This window comes from Thunnus maccoyii, chromosome 11 (assembly GCF_910596095.1).
Source record: "Thunnus maccoyii chromosome 11, fThuMac1.1, whole genome shotgun sequence".
NCBI lineage: Eukaryota > Metazoa > Chordata > Actinopteri > Scombriformes > Scombridae > Thunnus > Thunnus maccoyii.
Window position 1 is genome coordinate 30,346,354 of NC_056543.1, and position 24,328 is coordinate 30,370,681.

Below are 24,328 nucleotides of genomic sequence, written 5' to 3' on the forward strand. Positions count from 1 at the left end.
GTTGTGACAGGGTTCCATCTAAGCGGGGCATGGATACCAATTTCTTCACAGACTGTAGCCTCCACAGAAAGCAAATAATGGACCATAAGAAAGGCTGAATTTTGGGCCCGGCTGTGACAATGGAAGCAAACTAGTTAACTAGAGTGCAGCCTGTATGTATTTGGACAGTGACATGTTCTCTTGTGGCGCCTCTCTACTCAAGCACACTGGATGAGAAACGAAACGGCAATCACAAGGTAAAAGGACTTTTATGAGTGTACGAGATGTCTACATCCATACTGGGTGAAAAGTGGAGGACACAAGGCTTATTTTACCCTTAAGGGACTGTGTTGGGAAAATAAATAAATAAATCAAAAAACAAAAGGGCTACAATTTCTACACAGTTCATCAGATGTGGATGTTACCACCCTCAAATTAAAGCTGAGAGTCAGTACTTCAATGCCACTGTTTCATCTCAAATCCTATGTACTGGAGTGCAGAGCCAAAAAGGTGTCTAAATACTTAGGAACTGCACTGCAAGGAGCAACATTTCCATGCCTTTTCTTTATGAAAAGATCACTGAAAGGCAGTGATGGAAATGTACGAGACCACTAATGTAAAAGAGAACAAGGCAGGTTGAGGAGAAGTGAGCACAACACAAATACAAATTTAACTCCGGCATCGATGGACATCACAGATCGATAACGTCCAACAGCAAAAAGTCATCGAGAGGTACGTTTTCGAAAACCTTATTAGCCTGTCAACGACAAAAGAACAACAGCACTGTTATTCTTAAAATGTTCATTTTAATAAGGTGCTGGAAATATCTGACAGTCACATTTGTTCTTTTTCCTTTCCACAGAACAAGGACATTTATAACCCAAAGCCCAGGAAACCACAGAGTATGTGCTGTGAAGAACGTGACCTTTAACAATATATACAAGCTAGTCACAGTGTGGAAGAGAGGGAGGCTGAACGCACCGCACTGAGCAATTAAGGCAACACGTCAAAAGGTAAAAGACAAACCTTTTCTGTACAAGGAGAGTAAAAAAAATACAAGCACCAGGAAAAACATTACAGAGCCTCCTCGAAGCCCAGAGGAAAACACATTAAAACAATTCATATATCTGCTGTGCAATACAAAGAGACATAGAGAAATCATGGACAAGTTAGAGAATGTAAATGACAGATGTTTTTCATTTGCCTTGATGTGTTTCTTTGTGGTTATGTCCTTCCAGATCTGAGTGCTGTTACAGCTCAGGTTTTATCAGTTAAGGAATCCAAAAAAAATAGCTACTTCCCTCTTTTTCCCTTAAGGTTTTTGTCAGTAGACTTTCAGTTGGCGCAGAGACACCTGCTGGTGCTTTGCAGTGGGAGCAGCTTGGCAATTACAACACGACGTAATCCTCATGTCTATATAATAAAATAATCTCCCTCAGTGTGCCTTGGCTGTGGTTTGCAGTCGTCACCAAACATCCTGTTTTAGTGAAACTGGGTGTCATTTGTGTTAGTGTTGAGACAGTTCCAATAAATACTATCAGACTACTGAGGACAACTAAAATATTAAAAACAGTAAAAACAAATTAACATTATTAGATTTAAAAAACAAACACACAAACAACAAATCTCTTGGAAATTGACATTATGAATCATAAATAGGCTGATGAACTTCTGAAATGTGAATGTATAACAGTTCAGGGAACTTTTCCACATGAACAGTTCATTGGTGAAAAAAAAAAGCGCAGGCTCATCCAATCCCAGCCCACGTCTCTGGCTGACATCCAATCATCAGTGTGGTTGGTAATTTCTGTTCTTGCATAATATTCATCTTGAGAGGGTAATAAAATGTAGTTTCCACTGATGAGCCCCGACTCAGCACAGCCAGGCCTGCTGATTGGCTGACAAACCTGTCCCATTATAATGCTTTACTTCCTTGTTAGTGGCCGACACTCAATGCTGATCTGGAGTCAGCTCGTTATCCAGCTTCAGGACAGTGTCCAGTCATTTTAGAGACAGTCGGGGAGGTGAACCGAGCAGCCACACGGGGGCGACACTGAGAACATCTTTAAATATTACATTATCTGTAAACAACAACAATTAACAGTCGGTCATGCTGCGTTTGGTTAAAAAAAAACTAACCGTTCACAAAAGTTTTTTTTACATACAAACATAGACTGACATATAAAAACAGGTAATGATGTGTTAGTCATATGGCCTCGAGTCAGTATAAAGAGTAAACATTGACGCTTCTTGCTTCTTCTCGGCAGCCATACAACAGCAATGCATCACCACCGTCACCACATTTACATCCTAAAATCTTACATCTTAAAAGAGTGTGGGCTTTCCACATTATCTCCCTTTTCTCCTCGACTTTGTGCAAGAATAATTATTCAGTCCTTTATTGTTAACGTTGTTTTTGACCCGTGGGGGGGGGGGGGGGCGTCACACGGAGACAAAGACGTCCAGGTAGAGGCGGTCGTAGGACTCCCTGAAGAAGAGGATGAGGACGAGGCTGAAGAGACAGGAGCCGGTTAGACACCAGTTCAGCCATGACAGCTCTGTGTGAAGAAGAGAGAGAGAGAAAAAGAAAGACATGTTTGGGTTAGATTTTAAGTTGTGTGCTTCAGCTCAGATCCAGAACATGATACCTTGGGAGGGCAGGTAGGGTGACTTTCAGACTTTTTTAATTAACTGTATATTTGTTTGCCTTTGTTTTTCTTTTTTCCACCTTATTTTTTCATCTTTTCCTCTTGCCTTCCATATAAAATGAATATAGACTATATTGCCAATAGTATGTAGACACCCCTGTCTACTGTGTAGTTTTTGTTGTGGTTTGGTTTTTCTGGTTTGGTCAAGGCCCTTTAGTTCAAATGAAGTGAAATTTTACTGTCGCAACACACAATGATATTTAAGACAATCATGTTCTTCCAACTTTGTTGCAGTGGTTTTGGGACAATGTTCCTGTGCATGAAGCCAGCCCCATAAAGAAATGGTTTTCCCGGTTTGGTGTAGAAGAACTTGACCGGCCTGCACAGAGCCCTGACCTCAACCCCATCCAACATCTTCGGGATGAAGTGGAATGCCAACCATGAACCAGACATTATTGCCCAACATCAGTATCCACACACTTTTGGCCATGTAAAAAAAAAAAAAAACCCAAAACATATGCAACATTCAGTTTCTTTTACACTGTAGTGTTTAAAAGGACAAAACACAAAATACATACAGCAGATCAAATTAACTGTCACCTAGGAAAAAAAGATGTTACTGAGAGAGTATCTGAACAGGAAATGATGACTGAGTTCCTAACCTGTCTCTGTAGCAAGGTACAGACCACAATATATGACCACATGGTCCATCACAATGAAAAATGATTCATCTACATACATCCATTAACCTACTGGGAGTTAGTGCCACTGAATAATGTATGAGTGTTATGGCTAATCAATAGGAATTCCAGACATACCATAAGAACATCCTTCTCATGAAAGCTGTCTTTCATAATGATTCTGAATAATTCAATGATATTGGCAGTGTTCCCCATTATCATTGACCTACACTTGAACCTAAACATGGTGCAGAATGAGGTGTTCTATTTTCACAGCTCTGTTCGAGCTCCATTAACCACAGGAGAGGTGCTCTGGCTGTCTGCAATAATGCTGAATCTGGAGGGCAGATGGAGAGTCCGCAGTGGCACTGAACCATCGGCATCTTAACTCATCAGCACACAGACAAATAAGCTCTTCTTCTTGTTCAGCCTCTGTGACGCACGCGCTCAGATTCACCACAGATGAGCATGCAGCCACACCCCGACACGAGAATCAAGTCTGAGCAAAAACCAAATCAATAAATCCCTTCTTCCAAATGCATTAAGTAGCTCTCCCAGCGAAGCCGGCTGTCTCAACCACACGCACAAGTGTTTGTCCTGACAAAGACATTAAGCAGAATCTACACTTCTCAGTCAGGCCGGAGGATGTGGTGGCAGCAGGCAGCTGCTTGGGTCCTGATAATAAGCCAGACTAAACAGAGAAATCAGGTCGTAACACGACATGGAGACCTGAGGGCACCCGCCAGTACAATGTCTCAACTCAGGCCGCCTCCGCTTCCATTCCAATCGACTGGCTTTTCATAACATCGTCAATCAGCTGCCCTGGCCTAAAGAGAGCGACTGATCAATGCAAGAAGACACCGGTGCTTGGACTGCATGGCGCGGCCTCTTTATGGTAAATTATGAGTTTTGGGTGTTTAATCGCTCACCCACTTTTATGAGGAGAAAGAATGCGGGGTTAGAGGTGTGAAGATGAAAGCAAAGGATAAATCGTGGCAAAAGGGGAGGTGGAGAAGGGGTTTGAGAGAGAGGGGGGGGGGGGGTGAGGGTGTTTGCGGCGAGGTGTCGAGACTCCTGAAGCAGCCTCATTAATCAGGAGTGTGTGAGCCGGACAGCAGGAGACCCGGCGTGGAGGCGGGTTAATGGAGTTGTGTTTATCTGACCTGCCGTCTCCTCGTCTAACTCTGTCTTACTTTCGCACGTGTACGCCCGACAGAGAGTCGTCCATTTAAAGTTGGAAACACAAAGTCTGCTTCTGTGTGTGTGTGTCTTTGTGTGTGTGTGTGTGTTTGGGCCTCCAAGCCTTAAATGAATGCTAATGCAGAGCTTGGTAATTGGAGTAATTCAATCAGGTGATGTGGTAAAAATGGACAAGGAGCTCAGTCGCAGCCCCTCTGATCTCAAAGGACATGCCTGGAGCAAAGTTTGGGGGTGATACGCTAAAAGTTTGGCTGAATGGGTAAGCTAATGGGAAGGGGAACAAAGGAGGAAGAGAGAAGTGAGAGGAGAAGAGAGAAGATTAGAGCAGATGAGATAAAAGGAAGGAGAGGAGAGAGAAGTCACTTAGCTCTGATTCTGGAGGCTCCTCAGATCACAGGTTTGCTTTAAAGTTGTTTATAAGATTTTAATGAGCGCTGTTGAAGGACAGATTTATCTGGCTTGCACTGTGTCACAGGCTGGTAAACTTTCCTATAACAGTGAGGAACCACAGACTCATGATATATATATATATATATATTTACTCCAGGCTGAGCACTACAGGTGACTGGGCTCAGTGGCTGTGAAACACTCAAAAACACTTGAAAATTTGATTTTTTTTGTTTTTACTTGTTTTAATTAATTTGATGGGTAGGCTTTTATATGTATTATTATAACAATTTGTAAAGTTTTTAAAATAGCTGATAATTAAGTAGCTGAAGAAGACGGCTGTGATGATGTGAATATTTTTTAGGTTATGCTGTTCTTTCTTCATCTCTCTTTAGTCCTTCCTTTTCCTCCTCTTCCCTATTTGTACAGTGGTCCTGATGGTGATGCTATGGCAACCACCAAAAGACCAAATTTTGACAATTAATCTAGAATCCGACTTGTGTACAACAGCTTTGTAAATTTCATGCAATCTAAAAGGAAAGTGTGTTTAATTATAAATCTGTGACTAAAACTTGCAAACTTGTTTAGTCCAGCTGTTGGGATAGTGTCTGTTGCTGCACATCATCGTTACCATGACGACCCACACTGGATGTGAACAAATTGCCTCTGCCACTTCCCACCTCTGTGGGTATAAGCCAGCAAGCTACAGTAGTAGCACTTTGGTTTTGTTTGTATCTGTAATCTTGGAGGCACAGGACATAGAAAAGATGATCATGGAAACTATAATAATTATCTCTTCCTCCACAGATTGTTATCCACGGCAAGTGAAGACTAAACCTCCAGTCATACCACTGCATCACCTTTTTGTTGACAGGTGGAATTTGGCGCTCATTGGCATAAAGTTAAAATGTTTCAACTTTCCTCCCTTCTTTGCACTGTTGATCAGTCCTGTGTCGTCTGCAAAGAAATTCACTTACGACCCAAAGAAAATGCATAGAGCTGAACTTTGTGTTGTGTTCAGAGCGTCTTCATCGTTAGACCTGGACAAGATTTTGGGGCCTTTATGCCTTTATTACTAAGTTAAAGTAGAGAGCTGACAGGAAATGAGGGTGGAGAGACACTGAGAAACCCTGCATAGAACACTAAGACATAGTTGTAAATGCCATGTATTATACAGTATGTGGACATTATTTATTTATTTGAAATTCAAAAAACTTTTGAATTTTGACTTAATCTCTTGACTGAAATACATGACCAATTCAGTATGTACAGGAAACCATTTACAGAGCAAGACATTTGAACACATGTTTTCAAGCTGTTGAATTTTTGACACTTTGTCTACATTTTCTCTTTAAATCTATTCAAAATTGTAGGAACCATTTTCCAAAGCTGAACTGAAAACTGAACCTATTGGACATCAGCCACAAACCACAATCCAAATGATCAGTGGTGCCATAAACTATAGCTGGGTCTCTTTAACAGTATGAACATATTCAGAGGACATCAGTGTGAACACCGGACAGTTCATCATATTAACAGCCTATTACTGCAGCTGCCACCGTCAGCAGATTGCCGCTGCAGATAGACAGACAGACACGTGGGCTGACAGGCCTCTTATGGCCTTAATCAGTCTTAATTGAGGTCAGTGCAGTGTTGTAATTAATGCGGTTCAGTGTCTCCTTTATGGCTGCGGCATTTGTTTGAGAAGACTGAGGTCACACCTGAAGATACATGGACTAGCTCCCCGTAAAGAACAAGATCATCCATCATGAAATGACCACTTCATCATTACGATGCATGTGGAAATATTTACTGTGGATCGTCAGGTTGGTAGCACACCTATAATAGCCACATTCTTCAAAATGACTGCCAATATGTGTATGTGTGTTTACTTCATGTGTGTGTACACAGATTCCATGTGCTGCTGTTCATTTATTCTGTCAATATTGCTCCTCACTCATAATTTAAAACTCTTCCAAAAAAAAACAAACCAAAGAAAACAGCAAATGAAAAAGGCCTTTATTCTCTCAGGAGTGACTGAGCTCTACAAAGAAATGTTCTTTTTTTTTTGTTGTTTTTTTTTTTTTTTAACACCTCCACAGACTTTACGGGGGGTTTAAAAAGTTACTCTGCAGAAGCATTTTCACTTCAGATGAGCATGCAAAGTTTAGCAGAAAGGAAAAGAAAAAGTTCTTTGGACTAAAGAACCGCAGCAATTATTTCTCTGTGCTGAATAATTCCTGCTTCCCCCTATGCAAGAAACTAACAACTCACAGCTGAACGGAAGCTAAACGCCACCCATCCGCTCCCTCCTCTTCTTCCTCCACAGAACTTTTGAGGCTCTTTTTCTGCACAATACCTCTCTGCTGCTTTGTATTCCACCCGGTGCACTGCGCTAAATGACACAAATACACTGCAGATGAAATCGAAAAAGAGCAACAAGCGCAGATATATGGCCTGGAGGCTCCATTCATGTTTCCGAGACACATGGCTCAGAGACTTTGAGGATTTTTTTAAAACACAACAACAGAGTCAAGAGGCCAGTTAGGACTGGCTGAATCAAAACCAGCCTCTCATGGATATTAAAATGGACAAGCAGGTAAATTCATAAATGCCTCTCCGCTCACAGGGAAAAGGAAAGTAATTCAGAATGTATAATGAGGCAGTGGGCAGCCAAAAGGAAAACCCTAAAATGAACTTTAAACTGGAAATAGATGGAAATCTTTAATGGCTGGGGTTGCCAATTTCAAATATCAGGAGGTGAAAGCGCTTTGAAAAGACGAGCCTCATGCAGAATTTATCAGTTTTGAAGTCTGCATATTATTTGCCACATCCATAATGGGACCACGGAGAGGAAATTAGAGTAATGAGATGGCCCACTAGAATGCTTCCAAGGGGAATTTACATAATAATCAAATTAATCTTTGCAGGAGGGATCTCTTCAGGAGAACAGAACGCAGCTGATTTCTAAACACGACAGGAAAAATGCACTTTTTTTAATTCCCAGGCTTGAGTGGCTGGATGAGTCACCGGCTGAGCGAGTAGGAGACCTTCTATCTCCTCATCTTCTATTGTGGTACATAAAATAGAAATAATATATAATTAGAACATATATATATATATATATATATATATATGTATATATATATATATATACTCTGCACATTATCTTTTAACCCAACATGAGCAAGAAGCCCTTAAAGTGCATAGAAAAAGTGGAAATTTTTCTACATTTCCATGACAACTGGGCAAACTGCATCCGCTGATGAAGATGATGTGATATGATTGAAAGCTCCACAACAGCTGCTAAAAGGACTTTGTATTTAGATTGTTTTGCCAAGTACTGTTTCCAAAATCAAGAATAACCTCAGACATGCAGAATACATCATGATATAAAGATCCAATAATCAACACTGGCCAATGCTGAAAAAAATCTGATGTTGTGATATTTCACAAGAACTTCCTTGATATCAATATATACATCAAGAATGAAAGAATATCACAGATGTAATAAGTGAGAAATTTAACATTTGATTAATAAACTTTGTAATGGCAAGGTACTGTTTCTAAAAAACTTCAAACACACTTCTTACAACTTACTCATTGGCCAACACTTATACAGATACTACTATCAGTGATGTCCTTTACAGGTTGTCATTTCTAGGTCTTCAAGGCTGCATTAGGCGCTCCCTAAAGTACCAATAACAATCCCCACTGGAGGCCTACTGACCAATGATATCAGCATGCCTTATATTATCAGCTGATGAGGCTGGAGATGTTCTATAGTTTTCAACAATCTATCATTGTCAAGACTCACTAGAGCACAAAGTGTGTATTAATCTGCATCTGATAATAGTCTCCAACAAATGCACTGTTTGAGAATTGTTTGCTGAGAAACTTCAGTGCATAGCATGACACATGAGCTGGTACGCGGGCTGTGTAGATTAGCTGTATTGATTAACATAGAAGTGTTCTGTTCCGTCAGACTCACAACACGGATGACTGAAAAATGCGGCTGAGACGCTTTCAGTGTAGACAGCGTGTTAGAAAGTGTTGATAGAGACAGAAAAACGCATTGTTTTAATCATTTCATGGGATTTGCTGACAAAAAGAAAAATTTGGATTAAGCCAGCCTTATCCTTGAATATATCTCACTATTATGAAAAGCAAATCCAAGAGGATACTGACTCTTGTATGATGATACCCATATTACATTGATTTATTGTACCTCCCAGCTCATACAGACCTGCAGACAGTGGGTAGTTACCATGTGGCAGAAACAGTAGACTTCAGCAACTTGGCACCTATAGACAATTTGTGCTAGTAGGTGATTGGTGGCAATCTCCCACTCAGGTAGTCATCTGCGAGCTCACGTATACAAAGACGGCATGCCTGCAGCGGTATGAACTTTCTGACAAAAGAGCTTCCACGCATCCTATTCTATTACACCACTTCAGGGTAGGAAGTGAAGAAGAGAGCAGCAAAAGCCTCCATCATCTCAGCTTGATCTTCTCCCCCGACTGTCGCGGGGAAGTTGTCACGATCCATCTCAGCACATCTGACGCCCTTCAGCTCGCCCACACACACACACACAAACACATGTCTACACTCGAAAAACAAGCACATACGTACTCTTCCTCAGAGCTACACAAACCACAAATTCACACTCGTGCACATACGTTACCTTCAGCACTGGCCAGTGGTCTATCATTCAGGACCATAGAGAGAAGTGCAGAGCAGAGGATACATCATGTATTCTTTATGAGTCCTTCTCTTGTGATTGTGTGTTCGAGTGTGTGTGTGTGTGTGTGTGTGTGTGTCGGCCTGCAGCTGCTCCATCTACCTCTATCTCCGTCTATCCACACCTGGTATCCGGCTGTCTAATCTATGATTTATCATCAAACTGACACACTACAAGTTCAGAGAATTTAAAACACATCGTTTGTCATCTGGATCACACTCACGAGCAATTTTCAAACAGCTTCGTCTTTGTTTGAGTTGTCCCTTAACTACTCTTCTTTTTACTGTGAAAATTAGTGAACTTAAATTAAACAAATCTACTCAACACTTTCCCTCTCAGATTCCCCTCTCAGCCCTTCATCTAGTCCAACTAGATGTCAATGCTTAACAAGATTATCCACATTTCTGTGCCTTTATCAAATTTGATAAAATGTAATAATGTAATGTAATAATACACCGGTAAAAAAAACAAAACATGCATTTTCCAGACTTCTTTCTTGACAGCTCTGGGAAATAGTGCTTGACAAGATTATTTATCATTTATAAGAAAAAATAAGACTTCATCATCCAAGAATGATTATGACTATCTTGAGTAGCCCTTTTTTTTTTACAGTGTATTATTACCAACTAAGTGCAAAATGGTCTGGCAGTCACTGGTAACATTCTCCCCTTTACAAGCCACTTTGGCAGGAAAACAATCACAACTCAAGAGTTACTCTCCTCTAAAAATCTAGTTGGGTAAGAAAACTGTGACAGCAGTGGGTGAGTTTCTCAATGTACCAGCCAGGAAACAGAATCTTTTACTCACACAGATCAGGAGACAGGAGGGGCCAAGATGAAGCTTGGGCTCTGCAAAGTTTTGATGGGCCGCTTTCTGACACCATTTAATCCAAAATATGAGCAACAGATGAATCCATGATAAAAATTAATTGCAAGTTGTAGCCTTGAAATATGCCTGTGTCAGGATATGTGACATGTAAATGTTTGAGACCTGCTGTTACAAGACAAACTGGTTTGAACTTTTTCTTCCTTTAGAGTCCACCAGTCACTTTGGCTGCTGGATTGGCTGCACACACACACACACACACACACACGCACGCACACACACACACACACACACACACACACACACACACACACACACACACACACAGTCATCGCAGCCGTTTTCTCCAGAGCCAACTTTATTTGTAAGATGCAAATCACCTCTTTGTGGCGTTTGGAGGCTTCATGATCCTTGATAGCAACCAATTTTTGGTGCTCACAATAAAGCTGTTGTTTGTAGAGATGCACTGATTGATTGGCCACCGATCAAAAACGGCCAGTTTTCAGCTGATTGGTCATGACTGGTGACCAGCTCTGATCAGTCTCATATGTCACATAGCCGCATGATGGTTCATGTTGTGCTCACAGCAGCTCAGACGGTAACGTCACATTCACACTCACACTAAAACTAAGTGATATGAAGTGCAGCAGAGGCTCGCTGTCGACTGGTTACAGCACGTCGGCCTCCGTGGCTGATAGGTTGAGCAAATTCATCGGTATTTGGCCGTTGGCCAGTGCTAATTTCCATCCTTACCCGAGGGCCTCTGGACCTCACGGCTGTTCGGGTCAAACAAGAATCATATTCACCTGCACTGGCAAGACAACCCAGAAGGCAGGATCAAAATACAGTTGTCAGGCAGCAGCTGCCAGTAGCCTCGTAGCTATTGGAAAAACTTGGCAGAGGAGGAGGCTGGAGTTCATGAATATTTATGAGGGCCTGAAAATATATCTCTTATTTATTCAAACAAAAAGAGTATAAGGAGAGTTTGTCAGAGATAGATTTGTCATTGCAGCTGATTGGTGCTGTGATGTGGCCAAACTGCAAATTGCAGACAGGTGGGCAAAGATCACAGAGCTGGAGTCATGGAGCAAACCATAGTCCAGAGTAGACAAAAACATTCACACATGCACACAAAAATGTACTCTCTCTCTCTCTCTCTCTCTCTCTCTCTCACACACACACACAGACACACACACACAGACACACACACACACACACACACACACACACACACACACAGACACGCAGGCTCTTACATGGATGACTGAGCTCAGTTTACTTATGATTTTGCTTTCTCCTGTGAAAGCCGCAGAGACAGAGGAGAGGCAGATGACATGCTGTCCTCTCTGCTGTGGGCCCAAATTATTATATCAAACTCTGCCAGGCGGCCAACTCAAAGATAAATCAGAGGCTAAATTACAATCTGAAGGTTTTCTTTCTTTGTACTGAATGTGTCAATTGCATCGGAACCTAATTTTCCCACCATCCGCCTTTTATCGGCAGTATCTGCGGGGCTTGGAATGGATTTTTGAAAACAATGGGGCCGGTGGAATTTGAGAGGCAGGAGAAACCTGCAGGGGGACAGAAGGCTTCTGAATGGAACAAAAACTTTTTCATGGCCAATAATAAGAAATATAAAAGAAATATTCAAGGTAACCCAACCCTATGACTGGATGGGTCATCCATTAAATGGCTTTAACCAGGCACATGCAGGTAGTATACAAAATGAATGAATAAATGCATTTATATAGTGAAACAGTACTACAGCAACAGGGATTTCATCACATGTTGTCTCTCCTTTAGCATACATGCAGCACTCACTGTCTTACCTTTACAGTAGAAGGTGAGGAAGAAGAGGAGCAGGCCGGTGACCAGGTTGCCCAGGAAGGTGACCACCCCGCAGGTGATGCCTTCAGGGACTGGGTACACCGTCTCAATGAAGAGCTCAAAGAATATTGGCACACTGCTGTTGATAAAAATGCCCACCAGGATGCAGGAAGTGTACAGGATGGCTGTAAAAGGGGGAAAAGAAACAACAAAAAGTTAAGATTTTAATTGGAAACTTTGATGTAACGGCATATCAAATCCCATCTGGGTAACTCTTTATAACTGCAGCACGCTGGTCAACTTTATGGAACAGCAGTGGTGATTTATGCCACCTTCCACAGCTTCCGACTGTACCATTTGTTCTTTGCAGCGCATAGATTTATGACGGACTCTCATCCTGAAACATTTCATTTTGAATACCACCCCTTAAGGTAGCAATTTAGTAGAAACAAAACCAAAACACTGTCACTATATGGATGGAAAATGGCCAGTTAACAACCGAAACAACATGCCACATCCTCCAAGACCACAATCACCTTCACCTGAACATCATTAGTAGCATTTTTAAGGTTTGTCCTTTGAACTGTGTGTTTCTAGGTTTCCTTTGTTTGTTTTTCATGTTACTATTTCATGAGTCCACTTTCAGGAAGGATCAGTTTGAGGCTGCAGGTGATCTGCTGGTAGAGGATGTGTGCATACAGTAACCAGGGCTGGGTGTCAATATGATACTTGACTTTCAGTAAGGATAACAAAACAATACTTTTCCATACCTTACTTAGACAGATAGAAACATGTTTTTCCCCTAAAGTCCTTTTGTAATTTACCAAGAGGCCAAACATGTTAAAAAATGTTTCATGTTGTCTGCAGCCATGGCTAAATATGATTGAAACACCTCTCTCCCTCCTTTACGTTCATCTGATGGCAATTCAACATGTCAGCCTCATGTCTAATTAATCACCTTGGGTCACTTTTACATAAAAGTCACAACGGCAATCTTACTAGGTCAGACTTAGTAACATTTCATATTGCTTTCAACACGACACAAGTCTGAACGCATCACATCAAGTGCAGCAGCGCAAAGTAAAACATGCAGAAAGAGAGAAACGTCTGTCTTGTTTAGCCTTCTAACATCACTCTTATAAATGTTATATCTCAATCATCGTCTCTTATGCACGAAATCGGTTTAATAAATGAAGAAACGCTGTGAAAAGCCATTTCGTTGAAGAGATTGATCTTCTCTCGCGTCAGATCGGTCGATTCATGCAAAGAAATCAATATCTGGAGAAACTCTTTACATACATACAGTATGTAAGCAAACAGGAATGAAAGAGTAGTAACTTATCATCCCGTTAGTCAGCGCTTGTGCATGTCAGACTTTATAAAACAGGCGTCAGAATTCTCCATCTAATAACTTTAAATGATGAAATTGACAGTAGTGATGTGATTCTCACAACGGTCATTAATTAAGACTTCAACAGCTAAATAAGCTTTGAAACCTGTGAAAGAACAAAAAACTGTCTCAGCTCGTGCAGCAGGTGTTAAATATCATGTAAGCATAGTCTCTTTCCATAAATGGCCTGTCATGTCTCAATAAAGTGAGGAACATTAACATAAAAGTCATCAATGTCTGAATGACAAAAGCCATCGCTTCCACAGAGAGAAGACATGTCTGAGAAGGGCTCCAGTAAACAAGATAACTAACTCACCTTACACTACTTGACAGTTTTCTCTGTGTTACGTATAAATTGTGAGAGCACTTTGGTTTTGAGTTCCTATTTCTTTTCTAATACATTTGCTGTTTTTAGTTGACTTGCACACTTGACATTAAGATGCAACTCATTTCACGGATTCTACAGAATATTAAAAATCACATTTCTTATTCTTTAGCCAAAATGCGCAGATGTCCACACATAAACAGCTTGTCTCATTTGCTCCTCAAGCATGACAAAATTGTTAGTCTCCATGCTGGCTACTGCTTGTTTAATTTGAGAGCACCTCTCGGCTCCGTTTTTAAAACTTTAATTCTGAATAGTACATTTTTAATTTAAAAATCATAATGTTCTGTCTACCTCAATTTATTTCTCAGAATGAACCCTGTAGAGGTCACCTTTTTGCAAAGCTTTGTGTAATACAGTTGTGTTGCTACTACACACGGCATGTCATTGTCAACTGTGTGTGTGTGTGTGTTCATGTTTGCAGAGCAATCAGAAAGTGTTCGGTATGTTTGGCCAGCTCAGGGTCTAGTCTCTGCTGCAGTCCTTTGGCCTCTACTTAAAGTAAAATGTGTGAATGTGTATTAGAGTGGATGTGCCGAGAGATTAAGCCATCACCTCTGGAGCATCACTACACCCTCCATCTCCCTTATCACAGCAGATTGGTCCAAATGAGCCCCCTATTAGCCTGCACGTCCCTTTAATCACAGTGCCTCTGAGGGCCCTCGCCTGCCTGCCTGCCTGTGACGGGGAACCCAGGCGCCACTCATGCAGCCATCGAAGGCAGCCTTCCCCTTCTTGTCTTTATTCAGTCCTAATGAAGCATTGATATAAAACACTTAAAGATCCTCTCCAGACTTGTATTAAGACGTATAAAGATACTCTGCTTGGAACAATAATGTGTGTCTGATGTGGTATTTCCACAAAAAAGTATAGTTATCGCTTTAAAATCCTTAAAATGACATCTACTCCTTCTCACTCATTAAAAATTCCAGAAAATATGAATATGCAAATATATTTACGGTGGCACACAGTAGTGCAGCGGCTTCTCCGGCTTATGGAGTAAAGAGTGTTAGGGACTCTTCTCTTAATGTGAGTAAGTATGCAGATAACATGACCAATGCAACTAGGCCAAGAAGGTACAGCCCAACCGAACTTCTGAACATTATCAACAACTCACCCACCTCACTTCCACCAAAGCCTAGAGCCGCACTCAGCAGACTGCAGCTCCTGAGGACACAATGCCCTGCAGCAGCCGACTGGTGTAGCAGACTACAACAGCTAAGAAGTGAGGGGAAGCAGTGTGCACAGAAGTAGAGCCAGTCTGTTAGCCAAGCTAAACGCTAACGCGACCAGGCCGGCTATTCTATCTAAACAGCAATATGCCGGACTCGGCTTTTCAACTCGACGGGTTGCTACTCTTCTGTGCAGATCGGGGAAAAATCAAGGAGGAAGACTCTACATATAATGATCTTTAATTATAAATGGTTGGTTCCTTAGATTTGTGACGTAGGAAATCCTGCCTGACTGAACCCGTGTTTTTGAGACTGTCCTTGGTACTCTGCAGTTTCAGAGCGGAAATGCTCAGCCATGGCATTCCTGATATTTTTTTAACATATGAAAAACACCACATGGACATGTAAACAAGGTTAAAAACTTGAATTTCATTGGAGGGGGTCTTTAAGAGCACTTCAACCTTTGGACTTTCCCCCTATCATAACTGAATTAGGCTATCTGATTCCGAGAAGGCAGTAGGAAATCCCTTGAAGGAAGAAGACACCTGAGGCCACAGGACTCAAAATATGCAAGGGGTCCAGTACCCAAGAAAGGTTGAGAACCACTGAGGGTGATGTGATGATGTGGAGATGAATTACAAGGTGAGAGATGGAATCTTCTAGTAAAACATTGTTTGCTTAGGTTGATAACCAGCTGCACTGATTGTGTGATTGTTATTTTTGCGTTAACACAAAAAAGTTGAACCTGGCTCACCTTTTGCTGCAACACAATGTGTTGTCATCAGGCAAGGCATTGGCCAATCACACACATGCAAGCACATATTCCTGGTGGAACACTTGTAACGTGAATGCTGTATTTCTATTGTTTACCTCACTAATGATACAATGAAAGATAAAACAGTTCATGCGGTGATAACTTTACAGAGATGTAAAATCATGTCAGTGAGTATCACAAACCGTTGTCCTGTGTTTTGGTGTCTGATGAGCCTTAAATGCATAAATCTGTTACAACTACAGTACAAACAACACACCCCCACCAACGCAGCCCCCTGTGTCGTCTTAACGCAGGGCTGTTTTCGGTCTGAATCCTACCAACAGACCCCACTAACAACCTCAAATTATTTAAAAAAGTTCTTTTTTTAAAGACTGGTCACAAGCTTGCAGAACTCTACAGCAGATTATACTGATCTGTGTGTGTACTACTGACCATCCCACAGTGGTTTAATGAGGGGTTTTGGCGGATTTAGTTGCAGCATCACACCACCCTCTTGTATGATATGCCAGGTGGATGAACGAGGTTGGAGGCTGGCTGCTGCACACTGCCAGTGTCAGAGATAAGAGGATGTGAGACAGAAAGAGAGTGGTGCCAGGGCCGGGGGAATGATGATGGATGACGATGGCTAGAATCAGAGGCTTTGAACGACACACTGGTATGCTTATTGGTTTGGCTTACGAAAATGCAGATAGGTCCACTCATGTCCCTAATGGGTTTATCACTGAGGTCTATTAATGGATCCATCCTACTGAATATGTACCAAATATACAAGTATTTGGAAAAAGAGACATTTTTTATTGCTTTGGCTCTGTACTCCAACACTTGAAACAGTAATTACATGATTAAAGTAGTGACTTTCAGCTTTCAGGGTGTTTACTTCCATACTGGGGGAATAGTGTATGACACTTTTTATACAAAGCCTTCCAATTTTAGGGCAGTGCAGATGGACAACGATGTATTTGTGAGGACCAGATTGATGGCAAAATGGCCCAAGCTGCCCAAGTCAGAGCATTGACAGGGATGATGGCAAGTGTCCGCTGATGTCTGTGGGTCATAGACTTCAGATTTGACTGCAAAGGGTTTTCAACCACATATTAAAAAGGTACCAAGTAGAGTTTTTGACCACTAATGGTACTGTGGACTTTTGATGGGCAGGTCCGAGTTTTGGTTGTATCTTGTGTGTCTCAAAATGTGGCATAAACATTTAAAAATGTGGGTTTCCAAATGTTTTATGAGGAAGGAACTGCACTGAACACATTTGTGAGACCTCAAAGACTCACAGTGCATTTTGATGATAAATGTGAACTGTGTTTGTTTACATGAAAACTCAACAGGTTACCTTTAAATAGGCTGATTTTAATTTCTGATACCCTAAAACTGGGCAGCCATGTATAAAAGGGCAACAATTCCTACTCTGTTAATTATGTGACTGTAAACACTCTCAAATGAATGATGAAAGTCAGCACTTTAAGCTCACAGTCACTGTTACATTTCCAATCCAATGAGCAGTACAAAGCCAACACAAAATGTTTCACTGTACAAATAGGGAGGGCTATATTGTGTGTAATACTGTAATACATAGAAAACACATCTGTGCTTTGGTCCTTATCAAATCCACACGGTAATATATTGTGGATTATCCTGCATTTAGCAAATATATGCGAGCAAGACAGAACAGCCTCCTAGCTGCACCGCCTGTCTGCAGTGTCACCTTGACTGTGCTGCTCCTGTGGACTCACCTGCAGTGGAGGGGAGGTGAGTGACTCTGCTCAGACAGGTGAGTGTGAACCAGGTAGAGGACAGTGAGGCACCTGCCAGCATTAGCACCAGGATCAGCTTCAGCATCCCCCGGATGGAGTCTGCAAACCTGAAGGGAATGACATCACTTTATAAAAACACTGAGGTAAAGTACAATACATATAAGATACTGATCCGGAAACACATCTGGACAAAAAGCATACAAGGGTACTTAAGTGAGTAAAGACAGCGGCTTTGGAGGCAAGAGGCGTCCTTCATAAACACAATGAGCAGCTATGCAATTTCTCAATGTCAGCTTCCTCTGTGTGTCATAATCTATTACTTGTGACATGCATTGTTTCAGAGAAAGGCTAGATCATTTCTTTCTCCCACTTCTTTCTGAGTGCGTCAGTTGTACTTGTCATTACACACGCAGACACTATTCCGAGAGCTGATTCAATTTGTCTCACCAGCTAGGCAGGCAGACTTGAGATGCGCATTGTATTATATTGTGGAAGACAAGCCATCGGGCCATTCCCAAACTCTCTTAAGCATTGTGGTTTCTCTTTGTAGCCCTTTCAAAACCCTCACAGTTCATTAACTACTTTTCACTCCTCTGGGTATGCACATGTATGAGTGTGAAAGATTAGATGAAGCTACAGACGCCTGTAGCAAAGACAAACACTAATGACTTTTGTTTTGTTGCTCACAGACAAGATGCTTGAGAAAAGAGGGCTGAACTTGACAATGAACTTTAAGCAAGAATAATAATAATAAGAAGAAGAGTTGGCTGATTAGTTCAGCTAGGTTGTGAAGTTCTGTCAGGATGCTGAGGGCCAGACGATGGGGGGAAATCATCCTTTGGACAGATAATGAGAACATCTCCACTCAGAATGTTCCGGGGTAGCTTTTTTAGATGATATTAATGGGATTTCAAGTGCTGTCATCACAGCCTCAACACTTTACCTCCATATTCAGTTCAGTTACATTCTGCATTTCTACCTTTGGAATTGAGATCACTGTTAGAGAATGGGCTAAGGGGCATTACATGATGGTTTTTGTCTGTTTCTTATGTTAAACAGATCTAAAGCTTTCGTATTGCTGTTACAAGCTGGTTTGCATTGGAAAAGGCAGTCTAATCAGAGGGCCAAGCGCTTTCCACTACGCAGAGATGTCTGATTTCTCTGCCCACAGCTACACCCCCTCAAATCTGCATCACCCATCTGCCACTGACTGGCTCTCATCCACAACCCTTCAACCATTCCTGGTGCCAGAAAGGGAGGAAATCCTTAGCTTGCACCCAGCCTAACCCTCATTTCTTTGCTGAGAGGATCACAGCCTGCTCCCCTGTATCAATTCCAATCTGATCCTCTAGGCAGAAAAGCCATAAGTAGCTTATTTCCTATACTCCATCTCTGATGGTCGCTGAGTCCACTGATAAAGAGCCTGGTCACCGATTGGCAAGATAAGTAAGGTGCGACACACTTTGAATTAAACTAATGCAATTGAGTAGAGTTTTGATTTTGAAAACCACCATTTTGACAACCAATAGTAATACAAATATCCTATCCTTATGACTTCTCATATTTTTAATGCATAAGGCAAGTGACACTCCATAGTTTTCTTACATCCAACAATGTCATGAAAGGCCTAAAAGTGCACCAAATGAGTATTAATCCACATCTGAACATAGTCCCCCAAAACATTTCCTCCTGTTTGAGCAACTTATACTGAAACTTCAGCATCCAGCTGTTTAAACAGGCTTTTGTAAAGATTTACACACTTCCAAACCAGTGGCCTTGTGGTTGACTGCCGCAGACAGTTTAGTACAAAGTATTAAAAGACAGACTTTATTGGTTTTGGTCTTTTCATTGGATTCATTGACGGTAAAAAACACTTTGCTGTTAAGGTTTGTACGTCTCCAGTAATGTTATTCGGAGCTCTGTTCCACTTAGTGACTGAAGAGGGTCATGTCATCTCATGAGGTAATGTCAGAATTAAAAGCCTATCTTTTACACTCCTCTAACAGGATTTATTGGGCATAAAGATAGCATCATTTAAGTCACACAGAATCAGATTCCATTTTCTGCTCTCCCAGTGCCTTCGGGGAATGATGAAATATCATCACGAGTATGACATTATCATTTGGACCTGTCTAGGTTTTTAGTGAGGGACCTGCAATAAATAACTAAATAGATGTAGACAGTATAATATGATGACCAGTATGCAGCCACAGATTGTCCCTGTTTGCAGGCAAAACAAATTAGGCAATAGCTGATACTCATTTGTGTTTGCGCTATCTCATCTCATTAACCTGGGCTATTGTCTGTCTCAGACCTCTGTGGTGTGAAGAAGAATAACCTGGTTTTGTTTTCTGTCACCTCCTCCTCTCTGACCCCCTCTCCCTCCTCTTTGCTCTGGGTTTGTAATGGGAAGATAATGAGGGATGCTTGTTAGTTATTCTATCCAGCCTCCTCAATCTGTGAAAAAATAAAAATGTGCAGCATGGCACTGTCATCCAATCAGCTTCTGTCTGGGCCACACAATTAAACAGCTGCCAGATTGTTTGTCAAATGTTTCCATGATGGGTGCCACACCTTGGAGCATCCACTGCTAATTGAACTTGCTGCATCGAGCTCCCTGCCACTCAGCTTTCCTCCAGCAAGACACAGGCAATGAAATGTTTGCAAGCAGCCAGTGTTTATTTGGCAAGTGATAATTCCCTAAAGAAATTTAGCTTTGCAGAAGTATTGAAAATGTGCAACTCCAACACCTGCAGCACAAAAAGCATCTGAAAGGGGCCGTTTTCTGCCCCGTGAGGCAAACTGTGCTCAGCATCGGCGCGGTACTGTGCTGGCTAGAGGTGTGCAGTAAGTCACATCTCAACATTAACATCTTAGGCATGAGATATACTTGCTTTCAACAACACGTTTGCGTGCACATGATGGCTGTCTGGCGTATCCTGTGTCCATTTGGAGCCTTGGTTGTGCACGTCCTCAGAAATTTACACGACACGTCCCCAAGATGCAGTACGCATATGAACAGTAGGAGCAGTGTAGGGGCAGTATGGGGATGTGACAGGGTCAGGGGTCAATAGAACATCTGTATGATGTGTCATTGCCGCTGCACAGTGACAAATATGCTTGAATTAACAAAGAAGTAAACTCCTCGCGTGTTGCCATGTTTATTTTTTTACATCATGCTTCTTCTTCTTTGTTTTTTGACAGATTTTACATCGTGCAAATCCAGAAGTTCGATTTATATCCTTAGTTTTCTGGTGTGCCCTCTAGTGGGAACCCACAGTAATACATAGGCAAGTATGTGAACAATTACGTTCACGACGCAGTCATTTGTCTACGCGAACACGTGGTTAAAAAGCAAGTATATCTCCAGCCTTAAGGGCTGCTAGTGGGTGAGACAAGGGACAAGGATTGTTCACTGCTCGGTTCATTAGCACAAGATTTCCTGGGAGTGTTTCTAATGATGCCATATTGTAGCAAGTGGATAAAGACGGAGAGGGAAAGTGGCAGAATTTATTTTAAAGGGAAAAGAAAGACAGAAAAGATTGAAGTTATTAAAGTATCTATCTGCTGTTCTAAAACAGGTTTCCAGTTAGGACACCCCAGGAAGTTTTCATATGGAGGCTCACACCCCAACGGACGTCACCCCAGTAACTTAAGACAACTGATGAGTATGTCTGCTTCCTGTGGTGTAAAAATCTGATTTTTGTTTTGATCATTTTTCATAATTATATAATAATGCGAAAAAGTGACTTTCCAAACACTTTCTGTATCAACTTCCATTTAATTTCAGGATGACTCACTAAATCTCACTAAGGGAACATTCGTATTGTTTATTGTTTTCTTCCAGTTTATATTGGCAGGTGAGAGCAAACCCATTCACTTCCAGGTGCAGACCAAAATATGAGTCCTGGCCCTGTTGCTAGCAAACCACTTCCCTAAGAGTGACTGAGAATGCTAAAGATTATGTTGGTTAACTTAATTTTAACTATAGGAAATGACCCCGAACTGTGTAGTTTGATGGGTAAGAGACAAATGTTGACGTCTGACAGCCAGCAGATCATCAAGCTTGAAAAGTTCATATTGTTAGCGTTTAAATCCCCCTGGATGACACATTAAGGCTCTATCCAATAAATGTAACTTTTGTGTACTTTGGCAAATGCACTAGATGCAATAAATGACTGTTTCTACCATTCCTGTCAACTGGACAGTGAACATGGGTATTATAAGGGCCAAAAAACCCCAAAGAAGTCCACACACACCATATTTAGCACATTCCAACAGTTGCGCATAGAGCAAATGAAGTGTGACCAGTTGGCAAAGCTGAATTTTATTTAACTATCAACTGTTGCAACAAAGAAAGACTAATCAATCCCTCCAGTGACTCAGAGTCTCTGTAATCAACACAAATAATTCAACAGCTCTGTTTACATACACTTTCATCTCGTGCTGCAAACAGCTTCATTGATTAACAGTGGGAGTTATGGGCTCATTTCCCTGATTACAACTTTAAGAAAACACTGGGCCTGCCTGGAAGTGCTGATTGGGCCTCCGCCTGCGATAAACATATATCCGTCAGAGCAGGAATGAATCCCTTGCTTTTGCAGACTCCACACTTTGTCTTCACGGTGTGGCTCCCTATCCATCAATGGATGGCGAAGTGACGGTTGCATTAGCATTCCCCTCACTCTATCACAGTGTTGCTGCATTCAGATCATATATTAAAAGAAAGTAGATGAGATAAGGGGAGCAAGGGAGAAACCACCCCCTTTACCTCAACTCAACCCTCCGCTGTTCTTTAAATAAGATTTATTAGATATTAATAATGTTATAAACAGCACAGCTTGCCGAGCGTCAGGTGGATAGACTGAAGTACTGAATGTGTGACTACAAAGTGACCAGAGCTAGTCTCCCAGGAGGAAAATTCAAAGCTCCTAGTTTCTAATCTCGTTTGTCGGGTTGCAGAGGCAGAGGCAAGGCTATCACACAGAACACAAATTGATTATTTGTACGTTTTACGGGTTAAAGGACATCCTCTGTGTTATGTGATGCTAGAATTGTATTTCTTCTGCAACAGATGGTTTTAAGAGCGTGTCAACCTTCCTTTTAGTATTAAAGTTGTGAATTTAAGCAAAATTGTGGCATTGACCAACTTAACTCCTTTGTACAAAAGGTCAGATTTCCTTGAGTTGTATCCCTTCCACAGAGGCATGCGTTCGGCTGACATTCAGGTGGATTTGATCTATTCATCAGAGGCTCATTCAAGTAATTCAACTTGCAGCCAGTGTTCACCTGTTATAAATATGTCTGTGACTCAATTTTCCCAGCAGATCATTGCTTACTAAGTAGCATTGTGATAGTGGGAAACACGGAATCAGAACTAAGTGAAAGTGTCAGAAGTCAAATTGTTAATCTAAGTAAAGAGGGGCTTTCTCAGCTTCAAATCATGGCTAGACTAAAGGTTTCTAAGGGGGGCAGTGCATGGAGCTCTAAAACTCTTTGCAGAAACTGGATCGGTTGTATTCAAGGCACGATCAGGCAGACCAAAAGTGACCACACCATCACAAGATCAATACATCAAGCTTAGTTCCCTGAGAGATAGAAAAGCAACTTCATCACAGATAGAGAATTTGCTGAATAAAGAACGCAAGACTCCAATCAGTAAAAGTACTGTCAGAAAAAAAAAGGCTGTCTTGTAATGGTCTCAGAGGACGAGTAGCATTTTCTAGACCACTTCTCAAGAGGAGAAACAAGGCCAAACTAAGAAATACCAGCATTTCACAGTGGGTGACTGGAAAAAAAAAGTCATGTTTACTGATGAATCCAAGTTTGAGATCAATCTCAGTAAGGAGACAAACAGGACAGAGAAGATACCTCAGTGTATCAAACCCACAGTCAAACATGGTGGCAGGAAGTCTGGGGGTGTTTTGCCTACTCTGGAGATGAACACCTGCACTGAATGGACTACACCCTGACCATGGAGAAGTGCCACTCCATTCTTCAGAGACATGTTGTACTCTCTGGTTTGCATCTTTGTGAAGAAGGATTCATACTACAGCAGGATAATGACCCCAAAACATACCTCAAAGCACTGCAAGAACTACTTTAAGACCAAAGGAGACCAACCTGTCATGAACTTTCCTCCACAGTCACCTGACGTCAACCCCGCTGAACATTTATGGGGGCATTTGAAGACTGAGAAAGTATTAGTATTCTGTGACATCACAAAAAGCTCTTTGGAACATAGTCAAATCATGCTGGTATAACATGGCTCATCAGGTTTTGCAATGCACACACTTGTGGAATCCACGCCAGCTCGAATGCATGCTGTCATTAAAACAAAAGGGCAACATACCAAATACTAAGATATTCTGAAATTCAAGTATATTTTTCAAAGATTCAACTTTTGACTCAAAGTGCTTTAGAGTTCCATGCATTGCCCCCTTAAAAAACCTTTAGTCTAGCCATGATTTGACGCTGAGAAAGCCCCCCTTTGCTCTATATGTATCACACATTTGCTGTAGCACATAGTTCTTTAAAGTTGTGAAATGATATGAGCACT

At 41.5% G+C, this 24,328-nt stretch overlaps 1 protein-coding gene across 1 annotated transcript in view; it reads right to left on the reverse strand.

Moving 5' to 3' along the window:
* Nucleotides 1-765: 765 nt before the first annotated feature.
* slc49a4 (solute carrier family 49 member 4) overlaps nucleotides 766-24,328 on the reverse strand; it is a 55,133-nt gene continuing 31,570 nt past the window's right edge. The window contains exons 7-9 of the mRNA XM_042426682.1: nucleotides 17,749-17,876; nucleotides 12,290-12,472; nucleotides 766-2,537 (exon numbers count right to left, since the gene is read on the reverse strand). Of these exons, the coding sequence (XP_042282616.1) occupies nucleotides 2,422-2,537; nucleotides 12,290-12,472; nucleotides 17,749-17,876 (427 nt within the window). The 3' untranslated portion in view covers nucleotides 766-2,421. The remainder of the gene's footprint in view (nucleotides 2,538-12,289; nucleotides 12,473-17,748; nucleotides 17,877-24,328) is intronic.